Here is a 27331-nt window from a genome sequence, read left to right on the forward strand (position 1 = left end):
CATGCCCACTAGTGCATTCTGCAGTGTAACCAGAGCCACATGCAGTTCTTGTGGCCCTTGTTGGTTCAGTTTTGCAAGGGTCCTGCAAGCAATCCAGTTTGGGACACTGAGGCCTGTGTCAAATGCTGCCTTCCTCATACCCAACTCTCCCATCAACGACCCAGTTTCACAGTGACATGGAGAGGTCATCGGTGGAACATCCACACATAGCACTGAACTTCAGGTTTACCGGGCTTGCCTATTGTTTGTGAGGCCCTGAATACCTCCCCAGCTGGAAAAAGGGGTCACACAAATGATATAGAAGCCTTCTTGGCTATGGGCCTGGTTTGTATCAAACATCTCAAAGCTGAGCAAGAATCTATCAGGTCAAAGCTTTTGTTATTTTTGTATTATGTATACAGAATTCTGCCTTCATGTATGCCTGCAGGCTGAAAGAAGGGCATCTTCAAAATGGGGCTTTGCTGTCAGCTTGTGAAGAGGTAACAGCCTGGATTGCTTGGGGATTTCTATGGGACCCTTCTGGTCAATACCTCAATAGGATATAACCCGGTTCTGGTACTGGAAGATTCATTTGGTGGCAAGAGATGGCCAGTTAGGGCTCTGTCTCCCTCATTATTTGAAGACTTCATATTTTAGGAATTTTCCACTACATTCGGTTTCCTTCTGCCCCACAAATGCAACTCAATTCTAGCTGTCTCTCCCCACATTCTGTCCATCAACCTCTTTCCCCCTTCTCCCCACAATTGATTATCCTGCTCATGTGCAACCCCACCCCCGGCCTCAGTCCAGCCATAATATCTATCCTACTTTTCCTCCCATGGAGAGCCCTGTGTCCTTTCCTCTATGCCTAATCTCTCTGGGCATAAAGACTGTAGCTTGGTAACCACTTATTTAATGGCTGACATTCACACAGAAGTGCAAACCATATTCATCTTTCTGAGGACCCAGTAGATTTATCATAGCAAGACAGAGACATTCCACGGTGGAATTACACTATAATTGACCATCTAATAACTACCGTTTGTATAGCTACGATGTTGTATGTTTACAAAGTACTGAACAGACTGGAGAGATGGCTCAGCTCTTAAGAGAGCATAGCCTAGATCATGCAAAGAGCATGAGGTCGGTTCCCAGCACTCACTGAGCAGCTCTTGGCCACCTGCAGCTCCAGTTCCTGGAAATCTGACGCTCTGTTTGGTCCTCCTCAGGCACTGCACTCATAGACCCACACACAAAAACAAATATAAACATAATTTATAAAATAACACAACTTGATATGCCAGGGCTGGCTGATATCCACTGGGAAGGCTCTCCCCTTTTGAAGAGAAATGGGGGAGTGAATGTGTGAGTGGGAAGGACTGGGAAATGAGGAAGGGAAAACTGTGGTCAGGACCTAAAGTTAATTAATTAACTAATTAACCCGAAGCTTACACAGACCCTGCATCAAGACTTGGAGTAACAGTGTGCCCAAGAGCACAAGTGGGAGAGAAGACAGTTCCAGGTAAAGCAGTAGGTTGTGTAAACAGCTCCTGCTGCTTTCTCTTTCATGAAGACACAATGATGCAATCTCACCTCTCATTCCTGTTGGACACTTAGCTTCTATAGAAGCAAATCAGCAACACAGAGGTTCCAAAGTACGAGTCAACGGGATCACAACCCTCATTCATGTTCCTCAGTGTCACCTGGAGTGAGGATGTTACCTCCTGCCTACTTGCTCCAACTGCTGGCCTGTACCATGGTCCTGACCCACACTCGTGAGTGAGGGGAGGGGTCGGGAGCAGAAAAAGACTCTGCAAGGTGAAGCAGGATGGGGGTGTGGGCGATGGGGCAAGGGGTGGTGGCGGGAAGTGTGGGTGGGGGCAGCGGGCAAAGGTCTGTCACCCTACCCCAGTCCCTCCTCTAAGAACACCTGGGACCCTGAGCCTGGAGGAGATGAGGTCTCACCGGGCACCGCCCCCAGGATCACACTCGCTGTGGTATTTCCACAGGACTCAGACCCACTCACTCTGGAACAGGAGACTATTCCTTGAAAGGTGATGAGAGATATGGAATGCCTAGGCCCTTTCACCCAAATCCTAGAAATTCCCCAAGAAGGGCTTTGATCCCTCTCAGGACCCAGCTCTCTTGTCCCTCCATGGGATTGATCACCTAAGCACCTGCATTTTCCAGGAAGAAAGAAAAATGCCTGAACATTCCAACTCTTCTCCTCAGAACCGCCAAAGGCACATGTGACCCTTCACCCCAGACCTGAAGGTGATGTCACCCTGAGGTGCTGGGCCCTGGGCTTCTACCCTGCTGACATCACTCTGACCTGGAAGAGGGATGGGGAGGACCTGACCCAGGACATGGAGCTTGTGGAGACCAGGCCTGCAGGGGATGAAACCTTCCAGAAGTGGGCAGCTGTGGTAGTGCCTTCTGGAGAGGAGGAGAATTACACATGCCTTGTGGAGCATGAGGGGCTGCCTGAGCCGCTTTCCCAGAGATGGGGTAAGGAGGGTGTGGGTGCAGAGCTGGGGTCAGGAAAAGCTGGAGCTTTCTGCAGACTCTGAGCTGGTCAGGGCTGAGAGCTGGGGTCATGATCTCCACCTTCATTTCCTGTATCTGTCCTTTCCTTCCCAGAGTCTCCTCCATCCACTGTCTCCAACACAGCCATGATTGCTGTCCTGGTTGTCCTTGGAGCTGTGACCATCATAGGAGCTGTGGTGGCTGTTGTGAGGAAGAGGAGGAGAAACACAGGTAGGAAAGGGCAGGGTCTGATTTTTCTCTCAGCTTCCATTGGAAGTGTGCTCTGCCCCATCAGTGGGAAACGCATCCACACCCTCATTGCTGCTGTCTCTAACCTGAGTCTGTGTCAGTTCTGGAAACTTCCTAGGGTTAGACTCTCCCTTTAATTCTCACAGCTTTTCTTCTCACAGGTGGAAAAGGAGGGGACTATGCTCCAGCTCAAAGTAAGTGTGGGGGGCAGGAGTGTCTCTGAGGCTCTTGGGGTGAAGCTACAGCTCAGTCAGCCCATAATGGCCCCTCCATCCCCACCCGACATTCTCCCCAACGTCTTGCTTCTTCTACTGCAGGCAGCAACAATGTCCACCGGTCTGACTTGTCTCTGGAGGCTTGAAAAGGTGACACCTGGGTTTTGTTATTGAACCTGCGGCCAAAAGGAGAGGACTGAGTCCCAGGGTCTCTCAGATTTAGACCTTTGAATGAGAGGTGGGCCTTTGAGATGTTTTCATATTGACTGTGTTGATTCTAGTTCTTTATCTTGGGACAGATGCCACGTGGGAACAAGTGACAAGATCTGACTTCAAAACAGTGAAATCACTTTGGGGAGCTATGACTGAGGGGTTAAGTTTTCTTCTGTGCACAAAATGGGAAGACATGGAGACCCCAGCCCAACCCAGTGCACCAGGACTCTGTCCTGCACTGGCTGTCATCCCTTCCACAGTCAACCTTCCTGGTCCAACAGACACTGGGGTGTCTGCAAGCTGTCAGCTCCAGGGTGCCCTGGGCTACATCTCCTCACCTCCACACTGAACATCTGACTCTGAATGTGAACTCCTTGACCTGTGCAGTTCACTGGTGGGGAAGTTAAGGGATTGAGAACACTCAGAGGATTGAGGAGGAAATGAATGGCAGATGGAGAACCTTCCAGAATCTGTGTTTCCTGTGCTGAGTGTCAGGTGGGACAGGATTCCTCTGTGGGGTCTTGTGTGACAATGGGGCGCAGAGTGTCCCTGTAGGATACAGTTTGCCCAGCTGGAGTTTAGTCTGTGATCCAACACTTCCTCACTTTGCTCCCTTTCCTTCCTTTTGAAACACAATTGTACCCCCTGGGCCATGTGTGGTAGAAGCATGGGACCTGTACCTTCATTTTCTCTCTAGAAAGGTTGCAATTAGGACATTGTCCTGAGTCTCAGAAGAGACTATGAATTCTGAACTTTTAAGGTGTTGGAGACTGACAGATTATGGGGACTTTGGAAGCTGGATTGAATGTTTGACATTATGATAGGGCTACAAACTGTTGGACCAGGTATGTTAGTTTGAATGAAAATGGCCCCCATTGGCCTATAGACTTGAAGGCGTGGTCATTAGGGAGGGGTACTATTTAAAGGGATTAGGAGGTGTGTCACTGGGGGTGGTCTTAGAAGTTTCCAAATCCAGAGCCAGTCCCAGAGGCTCTCTTCCTGCTGCCTGAGGAACCAGATGTAGAGTCCCCAGCTCCATCTTCAAGACCTTGCCTGCTTGCATGCCAACATCCTTCCCATGTAATTGCAATGAGCGAAACTTCTGAAACTGCAGAGCAGCCCCATCGAATGCTTTCTTCTACAGTAATTGCCATTGTCCTCCTGTCTCTTCACAGCAACAGAACAATAACTAAGAAAAACATGACACTAAAACAACAAAAACAAAACACGTTAGCAGGAGGAGAGATGGCTCATTGGTTAAACTGATAAGATCACTGGCTGCTCTTCCAGAGGTCCTGAGTTCAATTCCCAGCAACCATATGGTGGCTCAAAACCACCTGTAATGGGATCTGATGCCCTCTTCTATTGTGTCTGAAGACAGCAACAGTGTACTCATATCCATAAAATAAATAAATCTTTTTTACAACTCATTCTAATGATACTTTTGAGAAAAGTTGACAAACTTGTATCATCTTTTGTTGTATCAGATGTTACCTTGTTTTGTTTTGTTTTTTAAATTAAACCCCTCAGACAAGAAGATCTGTCAATATCCATTTAACTCACAGGATGCTGAAGTAACATTGTATTTAGAGTGGGTTTTAAAAGTATCTTTCATTGTCCTATTGTAATGGTTGCCTGGGAGACTTACTGCCTCAGTCAGGTAACTAGGCCTAGTCTGTAAAGGTTATAGCACCCAGATACTCTAATATAGGCCTAGACAGTTTTCACCCTCTGAGCTCTTCTTGGTTTTTCTGAATTCTGGATGCTGGGTCTACTCAGCTGTTCTGGCTGAAACTCCTCTCCCAGCTGATTTATTCAACCTGGCTTTGCTCTCAGCCTCTCAGTTGCTCTGCTTGGCCTCAACCCAACTCTGCCAATGTATTCTAATCTTCCGGCTCCTTCTGACTCTCTGTTCTTTCTGTCCTTACCTATGTCTGCATGTTCTCCCTGGACTGGACTATGTTCCTCCTGCACTGTCTGTCCCTGACCCAGTAGCTTCGATTTCTTCTCTATTCTTCTGAGAATTGGGCATATCCTATCCTCTCAAATCTTTCTCTGATGTGTCACCTTTCCTGCCACTCAATAGCACATCACTGTCAAACAGGAGGGCGTCCTTCTACAACCTCACTTTACCTTCATTCTTTGGAATTAAAGGCGTGTACCGCAATACCAGAACCTAAGCTTTTCTTTAACTGAAATTTGCTTTATAGCAACTGGCGTTAAACTCTGAGATTTCCTTGCCTGTGTCTCTTGGTATTAAGGTCCTGTCTTTATTTCTGATGGATCTTACAGACCTAGAAGACTTTGGAGGTGATCTCCTGCCAGGGCATCAATGTTCCAGAGGTCCGGTGCGGGTCAGGTAGCTGTAGGTCTTGAAGATGGCATCAAAGGTGGCCTTGGCAAAGTAGTCCAGGATGGCAGCACAGCCCCTGACTGAAGTGTAGCAGTCATCTATACCTGCCATCATCAGTGGCTTCGTGGGCACAGGAGCACAGGAAATGCCAGTGCCTCTGTGGGCTGGGATGAGATGCACCAGCACAGAGCCACAGCAGCCTGTCACCATGCACAGGATAGTGTGGGTCTTCCTAATCTTGTTCCCCATAGCTTCTCCTTGCCAGGATGATTGAAAGCTTGACCAGGATGGTGACCCCTTGGATGGCAGAGGCAAGCTCCTTGGAGCACTTAATGCCAAGACCAACTTGGCCACTGTAGTACCCAATAGCAACAAAAACCTTGAACCTGGTCAGCTGCCCACCCACAGTCTGCTTCTGCACTGGCATGATTTTCAGAACCTCATCCTTAGGGATGCACCCCTGAAAAAGTCAATAATCTCAGACTCCTTAATGGGTGGGGAGAACAGGTAGATCTTCTCCAAAGACTTGGTATTCATGTCCTTAACCAGGGGCCCAGATTGGAGAAGATCCATGCCTCTTCAGCTCTACCTCCAATGAGACCTGAAGCAACTGCCATGGTTGTCCCCTAACAACCCTTTGAATCCTTTGCAGAAGCCACCACAGCCTCCTAATCCTGGGCCCCCAGGGACTCTGGGCCCTCCTGCTGTACCTGAGTCATCCCCCATTTGGTGTTTTCCCAACAAGAAGCACCAGGCAGTACCCTTACCTTCTTATCCAGGTATTCTCCTTTTAAGTGTTGGGGCAAACTTTTAGTCTGCAGGTCAAGTCAGGTGGGGAAGAGAGAAGGGCATTCCCAGTTTCCCCTGCTTCACTTTTGTTCCTAAACTGTGTCAGGTCCTTCAGCCAGGGCACTGCTGACAGATGGCAGTTCTCATTCCCATTTGGTTGTGTGATCCTGGGGAACCAAGCAGCATCGACATGGTCAGGGGTTATAAAGTCCACACAGCCCATGGGACCTAGATGTGCCTCTAACCCCAGTTGAGATTGATGGCTCCGTGCTGCTGCTGCTCCTGCTGCTGGTGGCCTCCTTGGCCTTTACCAGGACTCCTACCAGAGAGTGTCAGGTAGGAAGGGAAATGCCATCTGCTGGAAAGTGGGGAGTCGGGGGAGGGGACAACAAAAGGCAAGCCGAAGCATGAGGGAAGCTGCAACCCTGCATTGCCCAGAAGATGCTTTGCCCCGTATCCACTGCATCCTTGGCCCCTCCACCCTCCCTTCCTGGGCAGTGCACCTGCCCGGGTCACAGGAAGAACTGGGGGTGGGGGTGTTAGGGGAGGCGGGTCTCCCTGCTCACAGCCTCATGCTCATGCTGGCTGAGGTCTTTCTCCACGACCATATCCAAGCTTGGCCTCAGGGAGCCCGATACACGGTAGTCCACTACACTGTTCTTCTTCTTCTTTTTTTTTTTTTTTTTCTTTTTAAAAAAATGGAGGAAAGAAAAACTGGGTGCCTGTGCTCTGGTGGGAATGGGATCCGCAAGCATACAGAATCACCAGCAGGGGGCGCAGAGAGCTCGGAGTTTGCGAGTTAGTTTACAACAGCTGAGTTTGATGCAGCCCTGGAAAGCCACAACCACCCTGGCAGGGAGATATTTGGTGCAGTCAGAGCTCTCCACAGGGCTCTGAGGTTGAACTGCAGAGAGACAAGCTTTGCCTCAAATTCTGCTTGCAGTTCTGTGCCTTCTCAATGCAGCCATCACCCAGGGTGCAGGCAGCAGAGTTGCTACCAGATGCAGAGCTCAAAGTCTCAGGAACCCCGCTCTTCCTGGCTCTTGAAGACTCATAGCTCAGCCTCCCAGGGTGCTTGGGTAGACACCACCTGCATCTCATGCCTAAACTGCCACCTTGTATTCCGGATGCAGGAGCTGTCAAGGCGGTTACACGAGGCCCTGAGAACCACACCTGCTGATGGGGCTTCAGCCTGGCCTACATCTTGCTGAGCCAGCACCTCATGGCCAGAGAGAATCATGAACACTTAGCACTGCCTGCTGTACAAAAAACTTCAAAACAGTCACAAGTACAGTCTAGAGGATCTGAGGGTCTCCTAGTGCCTGGTTTGCATAAAACAGGGGACCCTTCTTGCAATTCCTTGGATACAGTTTGCTGTACACCTTGGGGACCAAAGTGTCTGTTTCAGGATAGAAACCGAGACGATCCCTGGAATGACCAACAGTAGCCCCCTTCAGTCCTTTGGAGCAGTGGTTTCTCTGGGGCCCTGTTCTCTGCACACACTGGGGTCTGACACTGGCGACACTAAGTGTCTCAGATCCACCCAGTGTGGAGCAGGACTCTCTTTGTCGAATGGTGATGAGAGACATGGAATGCCTAGAAATTCCCAAAGAAAGGACTATCTGGATGGCTGCTGAGGGACTTTGATCCCTCTCAGGACCCAGCTCTCTTGTCCCTCCATGGGATTGATCACCTAAGCACCTGAAGTTTCCAGGAAGAATGAAAAATGCCTGAACTTTCCAACTCTTGTCCTCAGAACCCCCAAAGACACATGTGACCCACCACCCCAGTCCTGAAGGTGATGTCACCCTGAGGTGCTGGGCCCTGGGCTTCTACACTGCTGACATCACTCTGACCTGGAAGAGGGATGGGGAGAACCTGACCCAGGACATGGAGCTTGTGGAGACCAGGCCTGCAGGGGATGGAACCTTCCAGAAGTGGGCAGCTGTGGTGGTGCCTTCTGGAGAGGAGGAGAATTACACATGCCTTGTGGAGCATGAGTGGCTGCCTGAGCCCCTCACCCTGAGATGGGGTAAGGAGGGTGTGGGTGCAGAGCTGGGGTCAGGGAACGCTGGAGCTTTCTGTAGACCCTGAGCTGGTCAGGGCTGAGAGCTGGGGTCATGACCCCCACATTCATTTCCTGTACCTGTCCTTCACTGAGGCTCCTCCATCCACCAACTCCAACATGGGAATCATTGCTGTCCTGGTTGTCCTTGGAGCTGTGGCCATCATAGGAGCTGTGGTGGCTGTTGTGAGGAAGAGGAGGAGAAACACAGGTAGGAAAGGGCAGGGTCTGATTTTTCTCTCAGCTTCCTTTAGAAGTGTGCTCTGCCCCATCAGTGGGAAACCCATCCACACCCCCATTGCTACTGTCTCTAACCTGAGTCTGTGTCAGTTCTGGAAACTTCCTAGGGTTAGACTCTCCCTTTAATTCTCACAGCTTTTCTTCTCACAGGTGGAAAAGGAGGGGACTATGCTCCAGCTCAAAGTAAGTGTGGGGGGCAGGAGTGTCTCTGAGGCTCTTGGGGTGAAGCTAGAGCTCGGTCAGCCCATAATGGCCCCTCCATCCCCACCTGTCATTCTCCCCATGTCTTATTTCTTCTACTGCAGGCAGCAACAGTGTCCACAGCTGGGACTCCTCTCTGGAGGCTTGAAAAGGTGACACCTGGGGGCTTGGTATTGGGCCTGGGGCCAAAGGAGAGGACTGGGTCCCAGGGTCTCTCAGATTTAGACCTTTGAACGAGAGGTGGGCCTTTGAGATGTTTTCAGATTGACCGTCCTGACTCTTGTGTTTTACCCCAGAGATAGCTTTCCTGTGGGGACAAGTTCTGACTTAGAAACAACAAATATGTAAAGCTATTTGCTTTATCTGTGTGCACAATGGGAAGACCTGGAGAAACACTAGTGCCCTGGCCCTGAACTCCCCTGTTCTCCGTTCCACAGCCCTCCTTCCTGGTCCAGCAGACATGATGGGAAATCTACATCCTGTCAGTTTCATGCTGCCCTGAACTGCAGCCTCTCATTTCCAGACCAAACATAGAAATCTGAATGTGAATTCGATTGTACAAATCTTTGACCCGAGGGGTTGATTAATGGGTAAATTAAGGGATTGAGAATATTCTGAATTTTGCAGAGAAAATAAATGGCAGTGTGGAGAACCTTCCAGAACCTGTGTCTCCTGTGCTGTCAGGTGGGACACGGGGAGGCTGTGGTCATGCCCATCTGGAGCCCACCTCATGAGTCCTTTGGTGTGGTCTGGTCACACCTCAGCTCTGTCCTCCTGAGATCTTTTCTCTTTGTCACTTGGTGGAACGAGGGCCAGACAGACTGTTTGGAGGAGACAGGGGGACGACCTTAGCCTTGTTCTGTCCCCAGCATTATAAGCATCTGCAGCAAGTCAGCCTTGGCTCAGTTCGAGCTCTGGTTCTGCACCCTTCTTCTGTGTTTATTTCTGTGTCTTTTGACTTTGTATGGAGGAAGAGGCCTGTTCCGGTTCCTGTGAGTGGTACCCGTCTCATTCTCCTTTAGGGACTCTGACTCATGGCATTAAGTGTTTTTCCGTCCTTGTCCCTTCAAGGCCCAACTAGGTTCCTGCACTGGGCTGAGAACATGAACTTCTTCCAAGGAGCACATGTTCCCCATCCAGGGTCTTTGCCTTGAGATTCTTCCCTCCCTCCACCCAACCTTCCAGAGTCTAACTCCTGTCTGTAGGACCAACAGAAAGCAGCAGGGTCTCTACGAGAATCCAGTCCTGTGGGGACTGTGTTCTGCTCTGCCTCACTTTGTAACATGCTATTCACCCTCACTCAGAAAACATCCATCAGGTTCACAAGTTCCTGAGCTCAAGTTTCTGGTGTGGGGGAGCAACTCAATGGGAGCAAAGGTGACTGTTTTGGGTTCTCACACCAGCACTTGCTAAACACATTCCAGCTTTGACACTCCCCAGTGGGGCTCTCCAATGGAAGGGCTTGCTGGATGTAGAAGGCTCAGCTGCTGTCACTCAGGAGCTAAGTGGTGCAAGGACTGTATGATGTAAGGAAATATACTTCCACACACTAATGCCGCCTCTCTCTCTCTCTCTCTCTCTCTCTCTCTCTCTCTCTCTCTCTCCTCTCCCCCTTCCTCTCTCTCCCCCTCTCCTCTTCTCTCTCTCTCTCTCTCTCTCTCTCTCTCTCCTCTCCCCCTTCCTCTCTCTCCCCCCTCTCCTCTTCTCTCTCTCTTTCTCTCTCTCTCTCTCTCTCTCTCTCCTCTCCCCCTTCCTCTCTCTCCCCCTCTCCTCTCTCTCTCTCTCTCTCTCTCTCTCTCTCTCTCTCTCTCTCTTTCTCTCTCTCTCTCTCTCTCTCTCTCTCTCTTTCTCTCTCTCTCTCTCTCTCTTTGTCTCTCTCTCTCTAACAGAGTTTCTCTTGGTGAAAAGCACTCCAGGGCTTGACTTTCATACAAAATTTCACTGGAAAATACAGATGTCTCTTCTGCGCGTGAAAACGGGGGTACGGACGTCAAAGCTGCCTCCCGTTATTTACTGGTCGTTTGGCGGTGGCTTCCTTTGGTTTGTCTTGGTTTGCTTTGAGGCAGGGTCTCTCTCTGTAGCTCTGACTGTCCTGGAGGTCACTCTGTGGACAATGTCAAGGCACCTGTCTCTGCCTTCCGAGTGTTGGGGTTAAAGGCATGAGCCACTATACCTGCCTAGTAAATATCTCATTTTAATTGTCCTGTGGGGACAGCAGTGACTGCAGTGAGGTCTCTGCCACTTATGTTGTTGGTGAAGTACGTGATCCCACTTTGTGTAACCTAGGGGTCTTGTTTATGAGGAGCCCCACACAGTTGGCTCTCAGCATCAGTTATATATGTATGTATGCATGCATGTATGTATGTATGTATGTATGCATGCATGCACTTACTCAATGTAAAATTATCTATTTATTTAATGTATGTGGGTATTTTGACCCCATGTGTATCTGTGCACTACCTTACTGCCTAGTGTCTGGAGAGGGAGGAGGATCCTCTGGAACTGGAGTTACAGTTGTGAGCTGTTGTGTAGGTGCTGGGATGTAACCCCAGGCCTCTGGCAGAGCAGCTGGAGCTCCTACCCACGATCCCACCCCTCAGCCCCTTCAGCATCAGTTCTTTACACACCTAATGACAAGGCTGTCATCAGCATCCCTGTGAATTCTGCTCTGTCCGCAGGAAACCTACAACTGTGTTCTCAGGCTGTCACAAGAGCTCTGGTGAACAGCCTTCTAAACAAACTTTACACGCTATAATGTGATTTTTTTTTAAACATCAGTATTTTAACCACGATTTCATTATAAAATGGACATTGTCCTTAAATAAACTTTGATTTTTTAAAATAGAATTGCCTGTCACTAAATACTACCTTTTACAAACAAAGATAGATTTGTATAAAGGCAAAAATAACACTTTTTTATTGTGCAAATGATAATTTTAAAATAATATAGAGAATAGAATTAAGTGAGCTGCTAGTCTGATGGGGACTCCCAGAGCTTTCTTTAGTCCGAGCTTGGAAATATGGATGCCCAAATTCTGGATTGTGACTCAACCAAGAATTGTATCCACTCATCTATATTTACAGCTTGCATAAAGTAAAACAAGAATTGACAGCTCTCCTGAGCAAGGTAGTTCTGCAATTTTGTGTGATGCTTGCCAAGAGACTAAATAATAATTGTTAAAATTTTAAAAACAACTTTCTGATAAAGATCTTTCAAGAAATATTGACTTGTGCCTTCCTTTGTTGTCCCAGATTTTAAGAATTTTTTAAATTAAAGATTTAAAATGGAGAAGATAGGTAAAACGTTCGTCTGACATACAGGATGTTGGGTAACATTGGATTTTGGTGTGGGTCTTCAGACTCCGCTCTCTCCTTGCAGAGGTAAAATTAATTCCTCCTGGTGGGGGAGGGGCTGCTCAGGACCTGCTCACTCTACCCCTGATGTAGGGAGGATGGTGGATGAGCTGAAATCTGGGATTGGATATTTGTGTATATTATTACATATCTCATTCTCTCTCTGTCTCCACTCCTCCACTTCTCTCTGTCTCTGTCTCTCTGTCTCTCTATCTCTCTGTCTTTGTATCTGTCTCCCTGTCTCTCTCTCCCTTCCTCCTCTTCCTCCTCTCCCTCCTTTTCCTTCCCCTCCTCTTCCCCTCTCGTCCTCCTCCTTGTACTGCTCCTCCTCCTCTTCTTCCTCCTTGTCCTCTTTCCCCTTCACCATCCTCTCGAGCACTCAGGAGGCAGAAGCAGGTGGATCTGTGAGTTTGGGGCAAGCCTGGCCGAAAAAAAAAGTACTGGACAGACAGACAGACAAACAGAAGGAGAGGGATTTCATCTGTCTCTCCACTGAATTCCCAAACCAGCTGACTGTTGCCAACATAGGTCCTGGGGTGTTTCCTTCTGGATAATCCTGTGTCCCATGAGGGGGCCTGAGATCAGGCTGCAGTCTTCCCTGGATTCCACAGACAGCCTCTGAAAAGGTCTCAGGAAGACAGCGTGAAAGGAACAGCTCTTCCTGCTCTTTCTGGGGACTCTGGGAGTGTGCACAGTCCCTCCCAGGTATTGGCTCTCAGGCTCTGAGAGAGAGAGAGAGAGAGAGAGAGAGAGAGAGAGAGAGAGAGAGAGAGAGACAGAGAGAGAGAGAGAGAGAGAGAGAGACAGAGAGAGAGAGAGACAGAGACAGAGACAGAGACAGAGACAGAGACAGAGACAGAGAGACAGAGACTAGGACTGCAAATGCAGAATTCCCAATGTGCTTCAGTTTCACTTTCCAGTCCCTAACCTTCTCTTGAGTTTTTCTGCCTAGATACTAATGACTTAAAACTACTTCTCACTCTCTGTAGGATAATTTCCCCCCAATTATTTGATTGGCTAATAGTGACGATAAGAAGCCAATCGGTGAGCGAAGATGGAGAGTAGAGTTTTCTGGGTCTTAGAGAGGAAGCCTTTACGCGGGAGGAAGGAACACACTTTATCAGCAAGGGTGAGGGCAAGAGGCTAGCAGGATGTAGGCCGGAGAATTGTCAGACCTGTTGGTGGCTTCTGCCACCGGAAGAATTTAGAACATAAAATAGATGATGGATTTGGGACAATAGATTCTGCACCCAGAGCTTCTGTCACTTGGTTACTTTTAAAATTAAGATTGCCTGGTGTTAGTTGGGTTCTGAGATTATCCAATCCCTGTCGCTCTGGTTTACAAAGTTGTCCAAGATCAGCCCAGACCCATATGCTCTGGGTTCCTAAGGCTGCTGCGCGCTGGCTCAGTGCCCTTCTCCAGATCCTGCTCCTGAATGCCTGCTTCTCCTGGACTTGGACCCTTGTGGGTGAGTGAGATTGGGGTGGGGCTGGGGGAGGGGGGGGGAAGGCCTCTGCTAGGAAGGCCAGGAGTAGCACCACCCAGTCTCTCCAAGACCCAGAAAGATCCTCCAGCCCTCTTCTCAACCTGCCCCGATCCCATCCCGATCCCATCCCGGAGCCCTGCTCCCCTACTGGCCCGCGCACCCTCCCGGGGTCATCTGTGGAGGTCTGGGTCTCACAATGTGCTACCCCTAGGCTCACACTCCCTGCGGTATTTCTCCACTGTCATGTCCTGGCCCGGCCTCCGGGAGCCAAGGATAATAGTCAGCGGCTACATAGATAATATGGAGTTCCTGCGCTTGGACAGCGACGCCGAAACTCCAAGGGTGAAGCCCCTAGTACCATGGCTGGAGCAGGAGGGGCTGGAATACTTGGAGCAGCAGATTCATAGAATCAGGACTCAAGCACAACAGTCTGAAAGGAACCTGATGACGCTGGTTCGTTTTTACAATAAGAGCATGGACGGTGAGTGATCTCTACCCATCCCGAGGATGTACCAGGGTTGTCCACATAGGTTAGACAGGAGTGTCACCCAAGACCTGTCCTGCTACTCAAAAAAGAAGTCTACAGTGATAGCAGGAACTTGGTCTATGCTCTAGTGGTACTGTGCTTCCCGACAAGGCTGACCACCAACTATGTCCTCTCTAGACTTCCACACACTACAGTGGCAGCAAGGCTGCGATGTGGGGTCAGATGGGCGCCTGCTTCACTGGTACGACCAGCTCGCCTTTGATGGCATAGATCACCCCACCCTGAACAAAGACCTGCGTTTCTGGACAGCGTGGACCAGCACTGTAGCTCAGATCTCTCAGCCCGAGTTAGAAGCTCGCCTGAAGGACAACTGCTCAGAGCTGCTGCAGAAATACCCAGAAAAGGAGAAGGAGAGGCTGCTGCGTTCAGGTGCCAGGGGAGCTAAACTGTGTCTAAGTTTCTTTTAGGATGTTTGCTGGGAGTTTGGAGAGCTGTGTGTTCATGGGTGGGAAAAGAGGACTTGGGGTATAGCTCACAGGTTGAGCACTACCCAAGCAAGTGCAAGTTCTGGTTTTGATCCTTAGTGCTTGCAGAGGAGGAAAGGGAGTCAGGTAAATGAGGAGGTCTCCTCTCACTCCTTCCCAAGTCCAGAGATGCAAAAGCCTCTTGTGTTCCAGGTCTCTGACCAACAATGACTCCCTCAGAAGACAGCCCCTCTCTTACCAACAAGAAATGCATTTTCAACAACAAGAGACCAATCTTTTAGTAACTGATGAACAATTCCTTGACTTGAGCAATGCCCTTGGACCCTTGAGGGGCTCTTTCTTAGGCCTCCCTCTATGCCCTACTCAGTGTCTCTAGAGTCAGACTCCAGCTTTTCTCAGTCTCTTGGCCCTCACCCAGATCAGGACCAGAAGCCCATCCCAGGAGTCTGCGGAGACCTGGAGTCTCCTGCCCCATATTGTCACACTCACATCATAAAGCATCACAAACAGCTCCTCTCAGGTGCATGTGCTCCTGCTAGTGTCTGGATTATGGACACCCTAATCCCACCCCAGGTCACCTGACCATCCCAGGATGGACATATGAACACTACTGAGTCCTCGGAAGATTGCAAGATGCCTCATCCTTTCAACTCTCTCCCTCAGACCCGCCAAGGGCACATGTGACCCGGCACCCCAGACCTGAAAGTGATGTGACCCTGAGGTGCTGGGCCCTGGGTTTCTACCCTGCTGACATCACCCTGACCTGGCAGTTGAATGGGGAGGACCTGATCCAAGAAATGGAGTTTGTGGAGACCAGGCCTGCAGGGGATGGAACCTTCCAGAAGTGGGCATCTGTGGTGGTGCCCCTAGGGAAGGAGCAGAAGTACACATGCCTTGTGGAGCATGAGGGGCTGTCAGAGCCGCTCACCCTGAGATGGGGTAAGGAGGGTGTGGGTGCAGAGCTGGGGTCAGGGAAAGGTGGAGCCTTTCTTGAGATGCTGAGCAGGTCAGGGATGGAGATGGTCTTCACACCTTCTCTTTCCCTCCCTTCCTCTCCCTTCCCCTTCCCCTCCTCTCTCTTCCCCCCTCTTCCCTTCTTTTCCCTTCCCTGCCCAGAGCCTGCCCAGGACTCCACCACTACAATCATTCTAATTATTCTACCCACTGTCTCTGCAATTGCCCTCTGCGTTGCTGCTGTGGCAACTTGCATATGCCTGAAGAAGAAGGCAGGTAGGGAAGAAATATGTTCTGTGTTTACTCATCCAAATGAGGGTTTGAAGCCTTAGGTAGATGTTGCCCTGCTTGGGTAATAGGATGAACCATTCACAGCCCTGTCTTCTTAGCCTTGAGCCTTTTTGTTTAACTTTTAAGTGAAGGGGACTGAATGGCAACTTCTGCTTGGGAATGGTTCTGGTGACTGAGACCTCATGCCCAGCTGTCACAGGCAAAGGTTCACTGAGGGCAAACATCCAAGGACATAGTACATCACCTTGGGCCCAGTACTAACTGTGGGTAGGGATCCATTGGGGCTCGTTTATCAGACATCCTATATATGAGATATCTACATTACAATTTGTAACAGTAACAACATTACACTTATGAAGTAGCAACAAAGTAACTTTATGGTTGGGGGTCATTGCAACATGATATAGTATTAAAGATTGCAGCATTAGGAAGATTGTGCTCCCATGTCATGCATACATGGTTTTCTTTCCTCAGGTGAAAGAGGAAGGCACGACACCCAGGAAGCAGGTGAGTGTGGTGAGGGGTGATCTCTGAGACCCTCGGGGCCCATGGGAGCTCACCAGCCCATAGTTCCTCCTTTAGCCTCCCGTCTTCTGAAGTGTGACTGGGTCCTGTTTTGTTCTTCTCTAGATGGAGACAGTCCCCAAGACTCTAGCAAGATTGTTGTGGATGATCAGGTAAGACATGGGGTGGCACAGAGGACTCACGATGGGGGTGTAGAATCTTCGGATTTGGGCACTCTGAGTGAGGAGCAAGATATTTGGGACATCGCCAGTTAACGATAACGGCCCTGAATCTGCTTTGACTCTTGCAGGAGATGGAGGATCCCTTTTGGAATACTGAGAACTACAGAACTCATCTAGGATACCGCTCTGGGACTTTAGGATTTCTAAGCTTGTCACCCTAAAAGAGGTACCAGCCTGTCCTCCCTGCTCCAGCAGAACACTAGAGTCCCCCTGCCTCTCCTTCATGACCAGGGCAGGAGCAGGCCAGTTCTTACCACACTGGACAGAAACTGGTCCCTCCTTTCTGTCTTGAAGATCTGTCCACCTCTCTCTTCTCTAAGTGGCTTCTTGTCTGGCATTTTGCCATGTTGTCAAGGGACCCAGAGAAGGGGCCAAGCTCCATCCTCTCACACACCTCATTCTGGCTACTACCCCCAATGTTTCAGTGACATTTAATCAGGTCAAGTTGGGACCAATGACTTTGATGCAGAAAAGAATTGTGGACTAGTAGAGATGGGGTTTAATAAAAAAAATTCTATTTTTGGTATTTTAAGGTGTCTCAAATCTATTCATGTATTGTGTGTGTGCATGTGGGAGCTATAACACAGGTGTGGGGGACAGAGGACAACTTGCTGGAGTCCGTTTTCTTCTTCCACCAGGTGGGTCCAGGGATGAAACTCAGGTGTGTAAGTGCCTTTACACACTGAGCCCTGTGGCTGCCCTCCCAAGCCACCAAAATGTATTTTTGAAGCTTGGATCATTTTTTGTTGACTTGGAAGTGGAAGCAGGCTACATCTCTTGGGAGTCTGTTCCTGGCATTTCCCCCCACTTTGACTTCCTTCATTCTCCTGGCCCAATGCTTAGCTGCAGCCTCTCCTAGGTCTCCACAGCATGGTGTCTCCACTGAACAATACATCAGCATTTGCTGGAGTAACCACATGCTGGATCTTGGGGGCTTTGGTCCTCGGCTTCTTACACCCTCTGCTTACTTTCTGACAATGTGTTGGCCGACACCATCAGCCTCTTCAGAAAGACTGAAAAGCTTTCAGTTTCTGCAGTTCTTCTGGGTCCTAACCGCTGAAGCACAGTCATGTCTCTCTGTCTGGGAGTCTCCTCTCCTTCGCTTATGATAATCAAGTTGAGAAATCAGACCGGCATCCATAATGTGACTGCAGACAGGCTCTGGCTGCCCCTCTCCGGTTTTCTTTGGTCTCTAACAAGAGGTTTACACAACAGCAGGTCCACACACCTTGCTGGGCCCTTTCAAGGGAAACCCTTCTCGGCTGTTCCCACCACTGGTTCAGACCATGTAGCCCCTCCACTATTCACCCAGAGGATCAGCAACTACTTCTGTAACCTCTCGCCTCTGGAATAGGCAGAGCTTGCTTCATTGTCCAGGAGTTGCTGGCAGCCAGTGGCTGGGAAGGAGATGCTCAGCTTCATCCTGACAGAGCCCACCACCTAGGAGTCATGAAGAAGAATCAGTGAAAGCATTCTAAGGTAGAGGTGCAGCAGGAGGATTAAGAGAGGTGCCAGAAGATAGGGAGAGAGAGAGAGAGAGAGAGAGAGAGAGAGAGAGAGAGAGAGAGAGAGAGAGAGAGCGAGCGCTATTAAGGAAGAAAAAAACAGCTGCTGATTGCCCCGCCTTAAATCAACACTGGGGAGACAGGGGCAGTTGAATCTCTGAAGCCAGCCTAGTCTATGAGTGAATTCCAGGACAGCCAGGGTTACACAGAGAAAAGGACTCAAGAAACAATAGTTAATTACTTAATTAATTAATTAAAAGTCAACATACTTTTTAAAAAATTAAACAAATCCAGATCTAAAATATTGCTGATTCCTCTGTGTGTCTTCTTTTTCTAAAACCAAATTCAACATTTACTTGATCAGTGACCACGGTTGTGAGCTGCCTTCTGTATGTGGGATTGGAACACAGGTTTTCCAGAAAAGCAGCCAGTGCTCTTAACCACACAGTCACCTCTCCAGCCCCAAATTCTAGTCTTTTTCTTAAACCAATAGAAAATCAAGTCTTGACAAGATCACAGTTCAATACCTGACTGGGAAAGTCTGTATAAATTACCATGCACAGCAAGGTTCCATGGTAAATAAATGGATTGTTTTACCAATATTCTTCCTAAATGCCTCTGCTACCTTAACTCTTGCAGTTAAGGATCCCATCTTGAGTTATTTAAGCTGCGATTCTGGCATTTGTTTATAAGGCCCGTTATTACATCAGCTCAGTACCACATCTCTGTTTTGCGCCCTATGAAATGAAAATCCTACTTTGAAATATTGACAAAAGGCCAGGAAAGAAGTTTCCACAAAGCCATCGGGATGGCTGGCTCTGAGAATACATTTCAGCCTCTTCTTCTGCAGAAGGTTGACTCCATACTGGTCCTAAGAGTACACTGTGGGGTCCACCTGAGAACCAACAAGAGCTGACAACTGGAAACCTCAGATTCTGGTGGACCAGCTGCAGTGTCAGCATCTGACTTAGACTGCGTGTGGCAGGCATTAGGCAGTGACATTTGTTACAAGATAATGGGGTCACTCACCCTAGTACCAGGTCCGCCTACAACTCAAAATGTGTTATGTCTATAAAATTAATGTTTCTTGATGGATGTTGGTGAGACACACCTCTACTCCCAGCATTCGAGAGGCAGATACAGGAACTGTGTGAATTCCAGGCTAGACAGAGAGACAGACAGACTAACAGACTGATTGATTAGTTGGTAGGTAGGTAGGTTGATTGATTGACTGATTGATTGACTGACTGACTGATAGGAAGACATAGTGTTTCTTTTAAGATACAAGAGTAACAGTTCAGGACACAACCATGAACTTGGAACAGAGAACTCATCCAGGGCCAGGCGCACAACAGTTTCTTAGCCTGGCCACCAGGGGGCAGTCTGCCCCTGGACGAAAAGGCTTTCACAGCGACAATTAGCTACACTAGCTAATAAATCAGATTCATCCTGTCCTAGGAAGTCCTTTAAGGCTGGAGGGTGATCTCTGGGCCTCAACCACTTTCTGTGAATTCTCTTTCCATTTCCTGGTTTCTGCAGAGTCTAGTTCTCGGGGAGCACACTGGAGAGTGCAACAATCCTTGCACTTCCCTAAAAGCTGTCTTCTGGTTCATCTCCACCAATCAGGTGAGTGAGGCGGGAACAAAAGGCATTCCAGAGCTTGGCCCCGCCCCACTGCTGCGTCTAATCAGTCTGTGGTGTCAAGCAGGAAACTCAGGGCTGGGGTGCTTAATGCAGACCAAACAAACGATTAGCAGTATTTATCTGCTACCCTATTCTAAACATATACACGCAAATTCTTCAATATGGAGAAAAACTTAGCCTTTATAGAAGATAAAATTACTCCTAACTTCCCCCACCGTCCCAGTCACACTGGAAAGGAGTTCTCAGGCTGTGATGTAGACAGCCCCAAGGGAATTACTTCCACTTTCCGTGTTCCACCATTTGTAAGAGTTGCCACTTAATCTTAGACCCTTCAGAAACTTGCTACCATTAACGGTTTTAGTGTTCACACCTAGCACTACTGCTCTGCAAGGATCCAGCCATGTGTTCCCTGGTTCCCCTAACTTGGTCCTGAGTGTTCCCCAAGGCACCTGCCTAAGCAAGCACTTAGAGCCCGTGTAATTGGTTACCTTGGAGATCCAAACCAGCCAGGTCTCCACTGCCTCTCATGTGCATCGTGGCTCATGCCCACTAGTGCATCTGCAGTGTAACCAGAGCCTGTGTAACCGGTTCCTTTGGCCCTCGTTGGATCAGCTTTGCACGGGTCCTGCAAGCAATCCAGTTTGGGACACTGAGACGTGTGTCAAATGCTGCCTTCCTCGTCCACAACTCTCCCATCAACGACCCAGTTTTACAGTGACATGGAGAGGTCATGGATGGAAAGTCCACATATAGTACTGAACTTCAGGTTTACAACACTTGCCTATCATTTGTGAGGCCCTGAATTCCTCGCCAGCTGGAAAAAGGGGACACACAAATGATACAGAAGCCTTCTTGGCTATGGGCCTGGTTTATATCAAACATCTCAAAGTTGAGCAAGAATCTATCAGGTCAAAGCTTTTTTTTTTATTTCTTAAGATTTATTTATTTATGACGTATACTGCGCTCTGCGTACATTTAGCCTGCAGGCTGAAACAGGGTTGTCTTCAGAAATGGGGCTTTGCTGTCTGCTTATTAAGAGGTAACAGCCTGGATTGTTTGGGGATTTCTATGGGACCCCTCTGGTCAATACTTCAATAGGATATAACCCGGTTCTGGTACTGGAAGTTTCATTTGGTGGCAATAGATGGCCAGTTAGGGCTCTGTCTCCCTCATTATTAAAGACTTCATATTTTAGGAAGTTTCCACTACAATTGGTTTCCTTCTGCCCCACATATGCCCCTCAATTCTAGCTGTCTCTCCCCACATTATGTCCATCAACCTCTTCCCCCTTCTCCCCACACCTGATTATCCTGCTCATGTGCAACCCCAACCCCCGGCCTCAGTCTAGCCATAAAATCTATCCTACTTTTCCTCTCAGGAAGATCCCTGTGTCCTTTCCTCTATGCCTAACCTCTCTGGGTCTAAAGACTGTAGCTTGGTAACCACTTGTTTAATGGCTGATATCCACACATAAGTGCATACCATATTCATCTTTCTGATGATCCGGTGGCTTTAGCATAGCATAGCATGGTGGGTTTAGCATATAATTGATCATCTAATAACTACCATTTGTATAGCTACAGTGTTGTATGTTTACAGAGTACTGAACAGACTGGAGAGAAGGCTCAGCTCTTTTTTTTTTTTTTAATTAACTTGAGTATTTCTTATTTACATTTCGAATGTTATTCCCTTTCCCGGTTTCCGGGCCAACATCCCCCTAGCCCCTCCCTCTCCCCTTCTATATGGGTGTTCCCCTCCCCATCCTCCCCCCATTACCGCCCTCCCCCCAACAATTACATTCACTCGGGGTTCAGTCTTGGCAGGACCAAGGGCTTCCCCTTCCACTGGTGCTCTTACTAGGCCATTCATTGCTACCTATGAGATTGGAGCCCAGGGTCAGTCCATGTATAGTCTTTGGGTAGTGGCTTAGTCCCTGGAAGCTCTGGTTGGTTGGCATGGTTGTTCATATGGGGTCTTGAACCCCTTCAAGCTCTTTCAGTGAAGGCTCAGCTCTTAAGAGAGCATAGCCTAGATCATGCAAAGACCCTGAGATCGGTTCCCAGCACTCAGAGGGCAGCTCACAGCCACCTGCAACTCCTGCTCCAGGAAATCTGACGTTCTGTTTGGTCCTCCTCCTCGGGCACTGCACTCATAGACCCACACACAAACACACATATAAACATAATTTATAAAATAACTACAACTTCATATGCCTGGGCTGGCTGATATCCACTGGGAAGCCTCTCCCCTTTTGAAGAGAAATGGAGGAGTGAATGTGTGAGTGGAAGGACTGGGAAATGAGGAAGGGAAAACTGTGGTCAGGACGTAAAGTTAATTAATTAACAAATTATCCCAAAGCTTACACAGACCCTACAACAAGACTTGGTGAAACCGTGTGCCCAAGAGCACAAGTGCGGTTCCGTGCGGTTTAGTGCGGTTTACACGACAGGAGGTCGTGTAAACAGCTCCTGCTGCTTTCTCTTTCATAAAGACACAAGTGATACAGTCTCGCCTCTCGTTCCTGTTGGACGCAGGCGTCTGTAGAAGCCAATCAGCAGCACAGAAGTTCCAAAGTACGAGTCAACAGAAACACAACCCACATTCATGTTTTTCACAGTCCCTGGGCGTGAGGATGTTACCTCCTGCCTATTTGCTCCAACTACTGGCAGGCACCATGGTCCTGACCCAGACTAGTAAGTGAGGGGAGGGGTCGGGAAAGAAAAAGACTCTGAGAGGTGAAAGGGGGTGGGGTGTGGGGCCAGGGGTGGTGGCGGGGGGGGGCAGCACCCTAGGGTCTGTCACCCTATCCCAGTCCCTCCTCTGCCAGCACCTGAGATCCTGAGCCTAGAGGAGCTCAGGGTCTCACTGCGCGCCGCCCCCAGGCTCACACTCGCTGCGGTATTTCTACACCGCCCTGTCCCGGCCCGGCCTCGGGGAGCCCAGGTTCATTGTCGTTGGCTACGTGGACGACACGCAGTTCGTGCGCTATGACAGCGATGTGGAGAATCCGAGGATGGAGCCACGGGCGCGGTGGATGGAGCAGGAGGAGCCGGCATATTGGGAGCGGGAGACTCGGAAAGCCAGGGACACCGGGAGGAACTTCAAAGTGAATCTGAGGACCCTGCTCCGCTACTACAATCAGAGTGACGACGGTGAGTGACTGCGGGAGGGATCACAAACAGGATCCCTCCATGTCCCCTGAGACTGGCCTGGGTCATCTTGACCCGGCGGGTCAAAGTTTCATCCAAACGCCTACCTAGAAACCCAGACAAGAAAGCCCCGGCAGAGTTCTGCTTAGGTTTCGGTTGCACTTTTGTTTCTAAAAATTCTGGCATATCTACTGACAGCGGGCAAGATGGCCACGAGGGGGCGCTGACCGGCGTTTCCCTTTCAGAATCTCACACGCTGCAGTGGATGTACGGCTGCGACGTGGGGCCCGATGGGCACCTGCTCCGCGGTTATTGTCAGGAGGCTTATGACGGCCGGGATTATATCTCCTTGAACGAGGACCTGCGCTCCTGGACCGCGACTGACATGGCCTCACAGGCCTCTAAGATCAAGTCAGAGGAAGTTGGTGAGGCCCATCACCAGAGGGCCTACCTGCAAGGTCCTTGCGTGGAGTGGCTCCACACATACCTACATCTGGGAAAGGAGACGCTGCTGCGCTCAGGTGCCCTGGAGACCCCTCCTTAGTTTTCCTCTGGGGTTTGGGGGGAAAGGCTTGGGGTATAGCTCAGGGGCAGAACGCTGTCCAGCAGCCACAGTGCTGAAGAGAAGGGAGAAAGACTCCCAAGGCTGCTTTTCCTCTGTAGGAAGACTAAGCCTTAATCAAGCAGATCAGCCTTGACAATGTCCCTGGACCCATTAGGGGCATTTTCTCAGGCCTCCCTCTATGCCCTACTCAGTGTCTCTAGAGTCAGACTCCAGCTTTTCTCAGTCTCTAGGCCCTCACCCAGCTCAGGACCAGAAGCCCATCCCAGGAGTCTGCAGAGACCTGGAGTCTCCTGCCCCATATTGTCACACTCACATCCTAAAGCATCACAAAGAACAGCTCCTCGCAGGTGCATGTGCTCCTGCTGGTGTCTGGATTGTGGACACCCTAATCCCATCCCAGGTCTCCTGACCATCCCAGGATGGTCACATGAACAATACTGTGTCCCTGGAAGAAAGCTAGATGCCTCATTCTTACAACTCTCTCCCTCAGACCCCCCAAAGGCACATGTGACCCTTCACCCCAGACCTGAAGGTGATGTCACCCTGAGGTGCTGGGCCCTGGGCTTCTACCCTGCTGACATCACCTTGACCTGGCAATTGAATGGGGAGGACCTGACCCAGGACATGGAGCTTGTGGAGACCAGGCCTGCAGGGGATGGAACCTTCCAGAAGTGGGCAGCTGTGGTAGTGCCTTCTGGGGAGGAGCTAAAGTACACATGCCATGTGGAGCATGAGGGACTGCCTGAACCTCTCGCCCTGAGATGGGGTAAGGAGGGTGTGGGTGCAGATCTGGGGTCAGGGAATGCTGGAGCCTTCTGCAGACCCTGAGCTGGTCAGGGATGAGAATCATGACTCTTCCCTTCCCAGAGCCTTCTCCATTCACCGACTCCAGCATGCCAGTGATTGTTGTCCTTGGAGCTGTGGCCATCATTGGAGCTGTGGCCATCATTGGAGCTGTGGCCATCATTGGAGCTGTTGTGAGGAGGAGGAAGAGAAACACAGGTAGGAAAGGGCAGGGTCTGAGTTTTCTCTCAGCCTCTTTGAAGTGTGCTGTGCTCATTAAGGGGAAACACAGCCACACCCTGCATTGCCTAGTCTCTAACCTGGATCTGCTGTCAGTTCTGGAAACTTCCTAGGGCTGGTGTTTCCCTGACTTCTCATGACTTTTCTTCTCACAGGTGAAAAAGGCAGCTATGCTCATGTTCTAGGTAGGTGTGGGTGGGGTGGCGTGGAGTGGGGTGCACCCTTGTCCCCGAGGCCCTTGGGATGGAGCTGGCGCTTATGGAGGACTTCTGCCAGCCCATAATTCCCTCTTGCCATATTGGTCACCTGAATGTGCCTGCCTTTTTAATTCCTCTACTGCAGGCAGCAAGGCTTTCCAGATCTCTGACTGGCCTCAGAAGGCATGAAAAGGTATGAAAACCCATGGGGGCCTGGGATCGGACCTGAGGCAAAGGGAAGAACAGGGCCTTGTGGGATGATGTCACAGGTGAGGCAGGTACAAGATAGAAGGAGGCCTGTCATTGGATGAGAAAGAAGGATGGGTGGGAGAAAAGTTTGAAGGAAGAAGAGGATACTGGAACAGAGAGAGAGGAGGAGAGGAGGGAGAGGGAGAGAAGCCTTGGCAGGACAATATATCAGGTGACGTTAAGATTCTGCTCTGTGTACTTAGAGGTTGTTATTAATGTTCCTAAGGGATGGATGGTACCGGGCTTTGTATGTTTAAGTGGGCAATTATATCTTATCAATTGGATCTAAGATTATTGTGTGGTGTGTTCTTTTATGTGATGGTTTGAGTGTAGGAAAGTGTGCAGTGACAGGAGACGATGGGCCAGCACAGAGTTGGGATGTGTTTCCACCAAGATATCTAACAGATATCTTGGGGCACTGCAGTGCAGACCTAGCGGGGTAAAAGACAACTATACTTTTTTTACTTTTTATATTTTTACAACAACAGGGTCTCTCAGATTTAGACATTTGAATGACTGAGCATCTTTACAATGACTTCAGGACTCTTGTTCTATTGCTTCAGACAGTTGCCTCGTGGGGCTGAGCGACAAGTTCTGACTAAACATCTGAGGGAGCTGCTTCCCCTGAGGACAATGTGAAGAACTGGCAATCCCAGACCTTCTTGCCTCCCTGGACACCTGACTTCACAACAGAAAATAATCTGACTCTGGGCTGGGTGTTTCCTATTGCTTTTATCTGCACTGAGTGGAAATGCGATTTCCAACAGTGTAACGCAGCACCGTTGTGTGGTGGTAGTGACATTGCACACAGGTTTGTGAGCTGGGGGTGTGATGTGCTTTTGTTACTGTAGGCAGAACAAGCTAGAAGTCCACCATTCCTCTTATGGTCATTGTTTTAAAACAAAACAAATGCTGGAGAGATGGCTCAGTGTTAAGAGCACTGACTTCTCTTACAGAGGTCCTGGTTCAAATCCCAGCAACCACATGGTGGCTCACAACCATATGTAATGAGATCTGATGCTCTCTTCTGATGTGTCTGAACACAGCTATATATGATAAATAAATCTAAAAAATATTTTTTAAATGGCCAGACAGATGGCATGAATAGGGCACACCATGGTCAACTCTGCTGTCTGTTTATCTCTAGACATCCAGTGTCTTTAGAGTCCACACAAGGTCATTAAAAGGACTGGGGTGGATGGTGACTGGAGAGATAGCTCAGTGGTTAAGAGTGTTTGCTGCTTCATGGGTGGTGGTGGTGGCACAAGCCTTTAATCCAAACACTCAGGAGGCAGAGGCAGGTGGATCTCTGAGTTCAAGGCCAGCCTGGCCTATAAGGCAAGTTCCAAGATAGCCAAGGATACACAGAGAAACCCTGTTTGAAAAAACCCAAGCCTAGACCTGGAGAGTTGGCTCAATGGTTAAGAGCACTGACTGCTTTTCCAGAGGTCCTGAGTTCAAGGCCCAGCAAAGGCACATGGTGGCTCACAACCATCTGTAATGGGATCTGATGCACTTTTCTGGTGTGTCTAAAGCGACATGGTAACTCGCTGTCTGTAACTAGTAGCAAACAGTTCATATCTCACACAGACATGAATGCAGATAGAGCACCAACACATATAAAATTAAATCTTTAAAAAATGAAAGGTCTGGGGGCTGGATGAATGGTGTTTGTCTTTGCAAATGTCTGACAGTGGCTGTGACTCACAGCCTCATAGCAGCTCCTATTGCCTGGTGTTCACCATCTGTCTTGGTTATAAAAAGGTTTCGTAATGTGAAACCCTTCAAATGAGCTGGTGCCCTTCTCACCAGTTTGCATCTTACAGGATTCCTGAAGGGCTTATATTCTGGGCCTTCCCATTGTGGAGGATTAGGTTTTACACAACGTATCCACTCTAGCATTGCAATTTCCCTGAGCCTTAAAATCCCTTCATCGACGCTGAGCCAAGGGATATCTGGCATCTGCAACTCCTTTTCCGTAGGCCGTCATTTGATGAACGCTTCAGCCAACCATTCAAACAAACTTCTGACACTTTTTTTAACTGTGTGGCCTTCCATATTAAACCCAGAATCTCCACTCAAAGGGCCCATGTCAATAAACTCAGCCTGATCTATTTTAATGTTGCTTCCACCATTATTTCACACTTAAAATCCATTCCCAAACACATTCCTCAGACTTCTGCTTGGATGCGTTAGCAAACTCATTAAGCTCCTTAGTAGTGTAGCACATTTCCTCATGGACTACACTTTCTACCTCCCCTCTAGGGGCCTGTTCTGCCTTGAGTCTGGTTATGGGTCTAGAAGAAACTGTTAGTGGGCCTTGAGAAACATTAACACTGTCTTGTCTGGCATTTTCTTCATGGAA

General features: G+C 49.2%; 4 protein-coding genes, 1 long non-coding RNA gene and 1 pseudogene across 17 annotated transcripts in view; 4 read left to right on the forward strand and 2 right to left on the reverse strand.

The window, feature by feature from the left end:
- The window catches only part of LOC147998448 (uncharacterized), an 83426-nt gene that overhangs the window by 3144 nt on the left and 52951 nt on the right, over nt 1-27331 (reverse strand). For 4 of the 5 annotated variants that reach the window (XR_015645363.1, XR_015645372.1, XR_015645357.1 and 1 more), the window contains one exon: nt 16243-18074. This is a non-coding gene — a long non-coding RNA (uncharacterized LOC147998448). Of the gene's footprint in view, nt 1-6302; nt 6492-8470; nt 8571-16242; nt 18075-27331 lie in introns of those variants that run through there. The other variant, XR_015645377.1, reaches the window with a different exon arrangement.
- RT1-S2 (RT1 class Ib, locus S2) lies at nt 1314-4610 on the forward strand. Of its 5 annotated transcripts, none has more exons than XM_087596860.1 (6): nt 1314-1501; nt 1597-1754; nt 2212-2487; nt 2620-2736; nt 2916-2948; nt 3072-4610. In XM_087596860.1, exons 2-6 carry the CDS (start codon nt 1694-1696, stop codon nt 3113-3115), a joined length of 531 nt encoding a protein of 176 aa, XP_087452986.1. In that variant the 5' UTR covers nt 1314-1501; nt 1597-1693; the 3' UTR covers nt 3116-4610.
- On the reverse strand, nt 5419-6147 carry Rps2-ps1 (ribosomal protein S2, pseudogene 1; annotated as a pseudogene).
- Nucleotides 6584-8986, forward strand: RT1-O1 (RT1 class Ib, locus O1). Its single transcript, NM_001008856.1, is given in 5 exon segments — nt 6584-6653; nt 8081-8356; nt 8486-8600; nt 8780-8812; nt 8935-8986. Coding segments are annotated over 5 exon segments (546 nt in total).
- On the forward strand, nt 13265-17166 carry RT1-N3 (RT1 class Ib, locus N3). 3 transcript variants are annotated; one of them, XM_087596841.1, is made up of 8 exons: nt 13265-13653; nt 13883-14152; nt 14336-14587; nt 15307-15582; nt 15760-15873; nt 16363-16404; nt 16529-16565; nt 16703-17166. In XM_087596841.1, the coding sequence occupies exons 1-8, from the start codon at nt 13557-13559 to the stop codon at nt 16749-16751; spliced, it is 1137 nt and encodes a 378-aa protein (XP_087452967.1). In that variant the 5' UTR covers nt 13265-13556; the 3' UTR covers nt 16752-17166.
- Nucleotides 22371-27086, forward strand: RT1-S3 (RT1 class Ib, locus S3). Of its 3 annotated transcripts, none has more exon segments than NM_001008886.2 (8): nt 22371-22476; nt 22666-22935; nt 23178-23453; nt 23988-24263; nt 24365-24499; nt 24676-24705; nt 24863-24910; nt 25530-27086. In NM_001008886.2, coding segments are annotated over 7 exon segments (1098 nt in total). In that variant the 5' UTR covers nt 22371-22409; the 3' UTR covers nt 24907-24910; nt 25530-27086.

The sequence above is a fragment of the Rattus norvegicus genome, chromosome 20, assembly GCF_021556685.1.
Source record: "Rattus norvegicus strain SHRSP/BbbUtx chromosome 20, alternate assembly SHRSP_T2T, whole genome shotgun sequence".
Taxonomy (NCBI): Eukaryota; Metazoa; Chordata; class Mammalia; order Rodentia; family Muridae; genus Rattus; species Rattus norvegicus.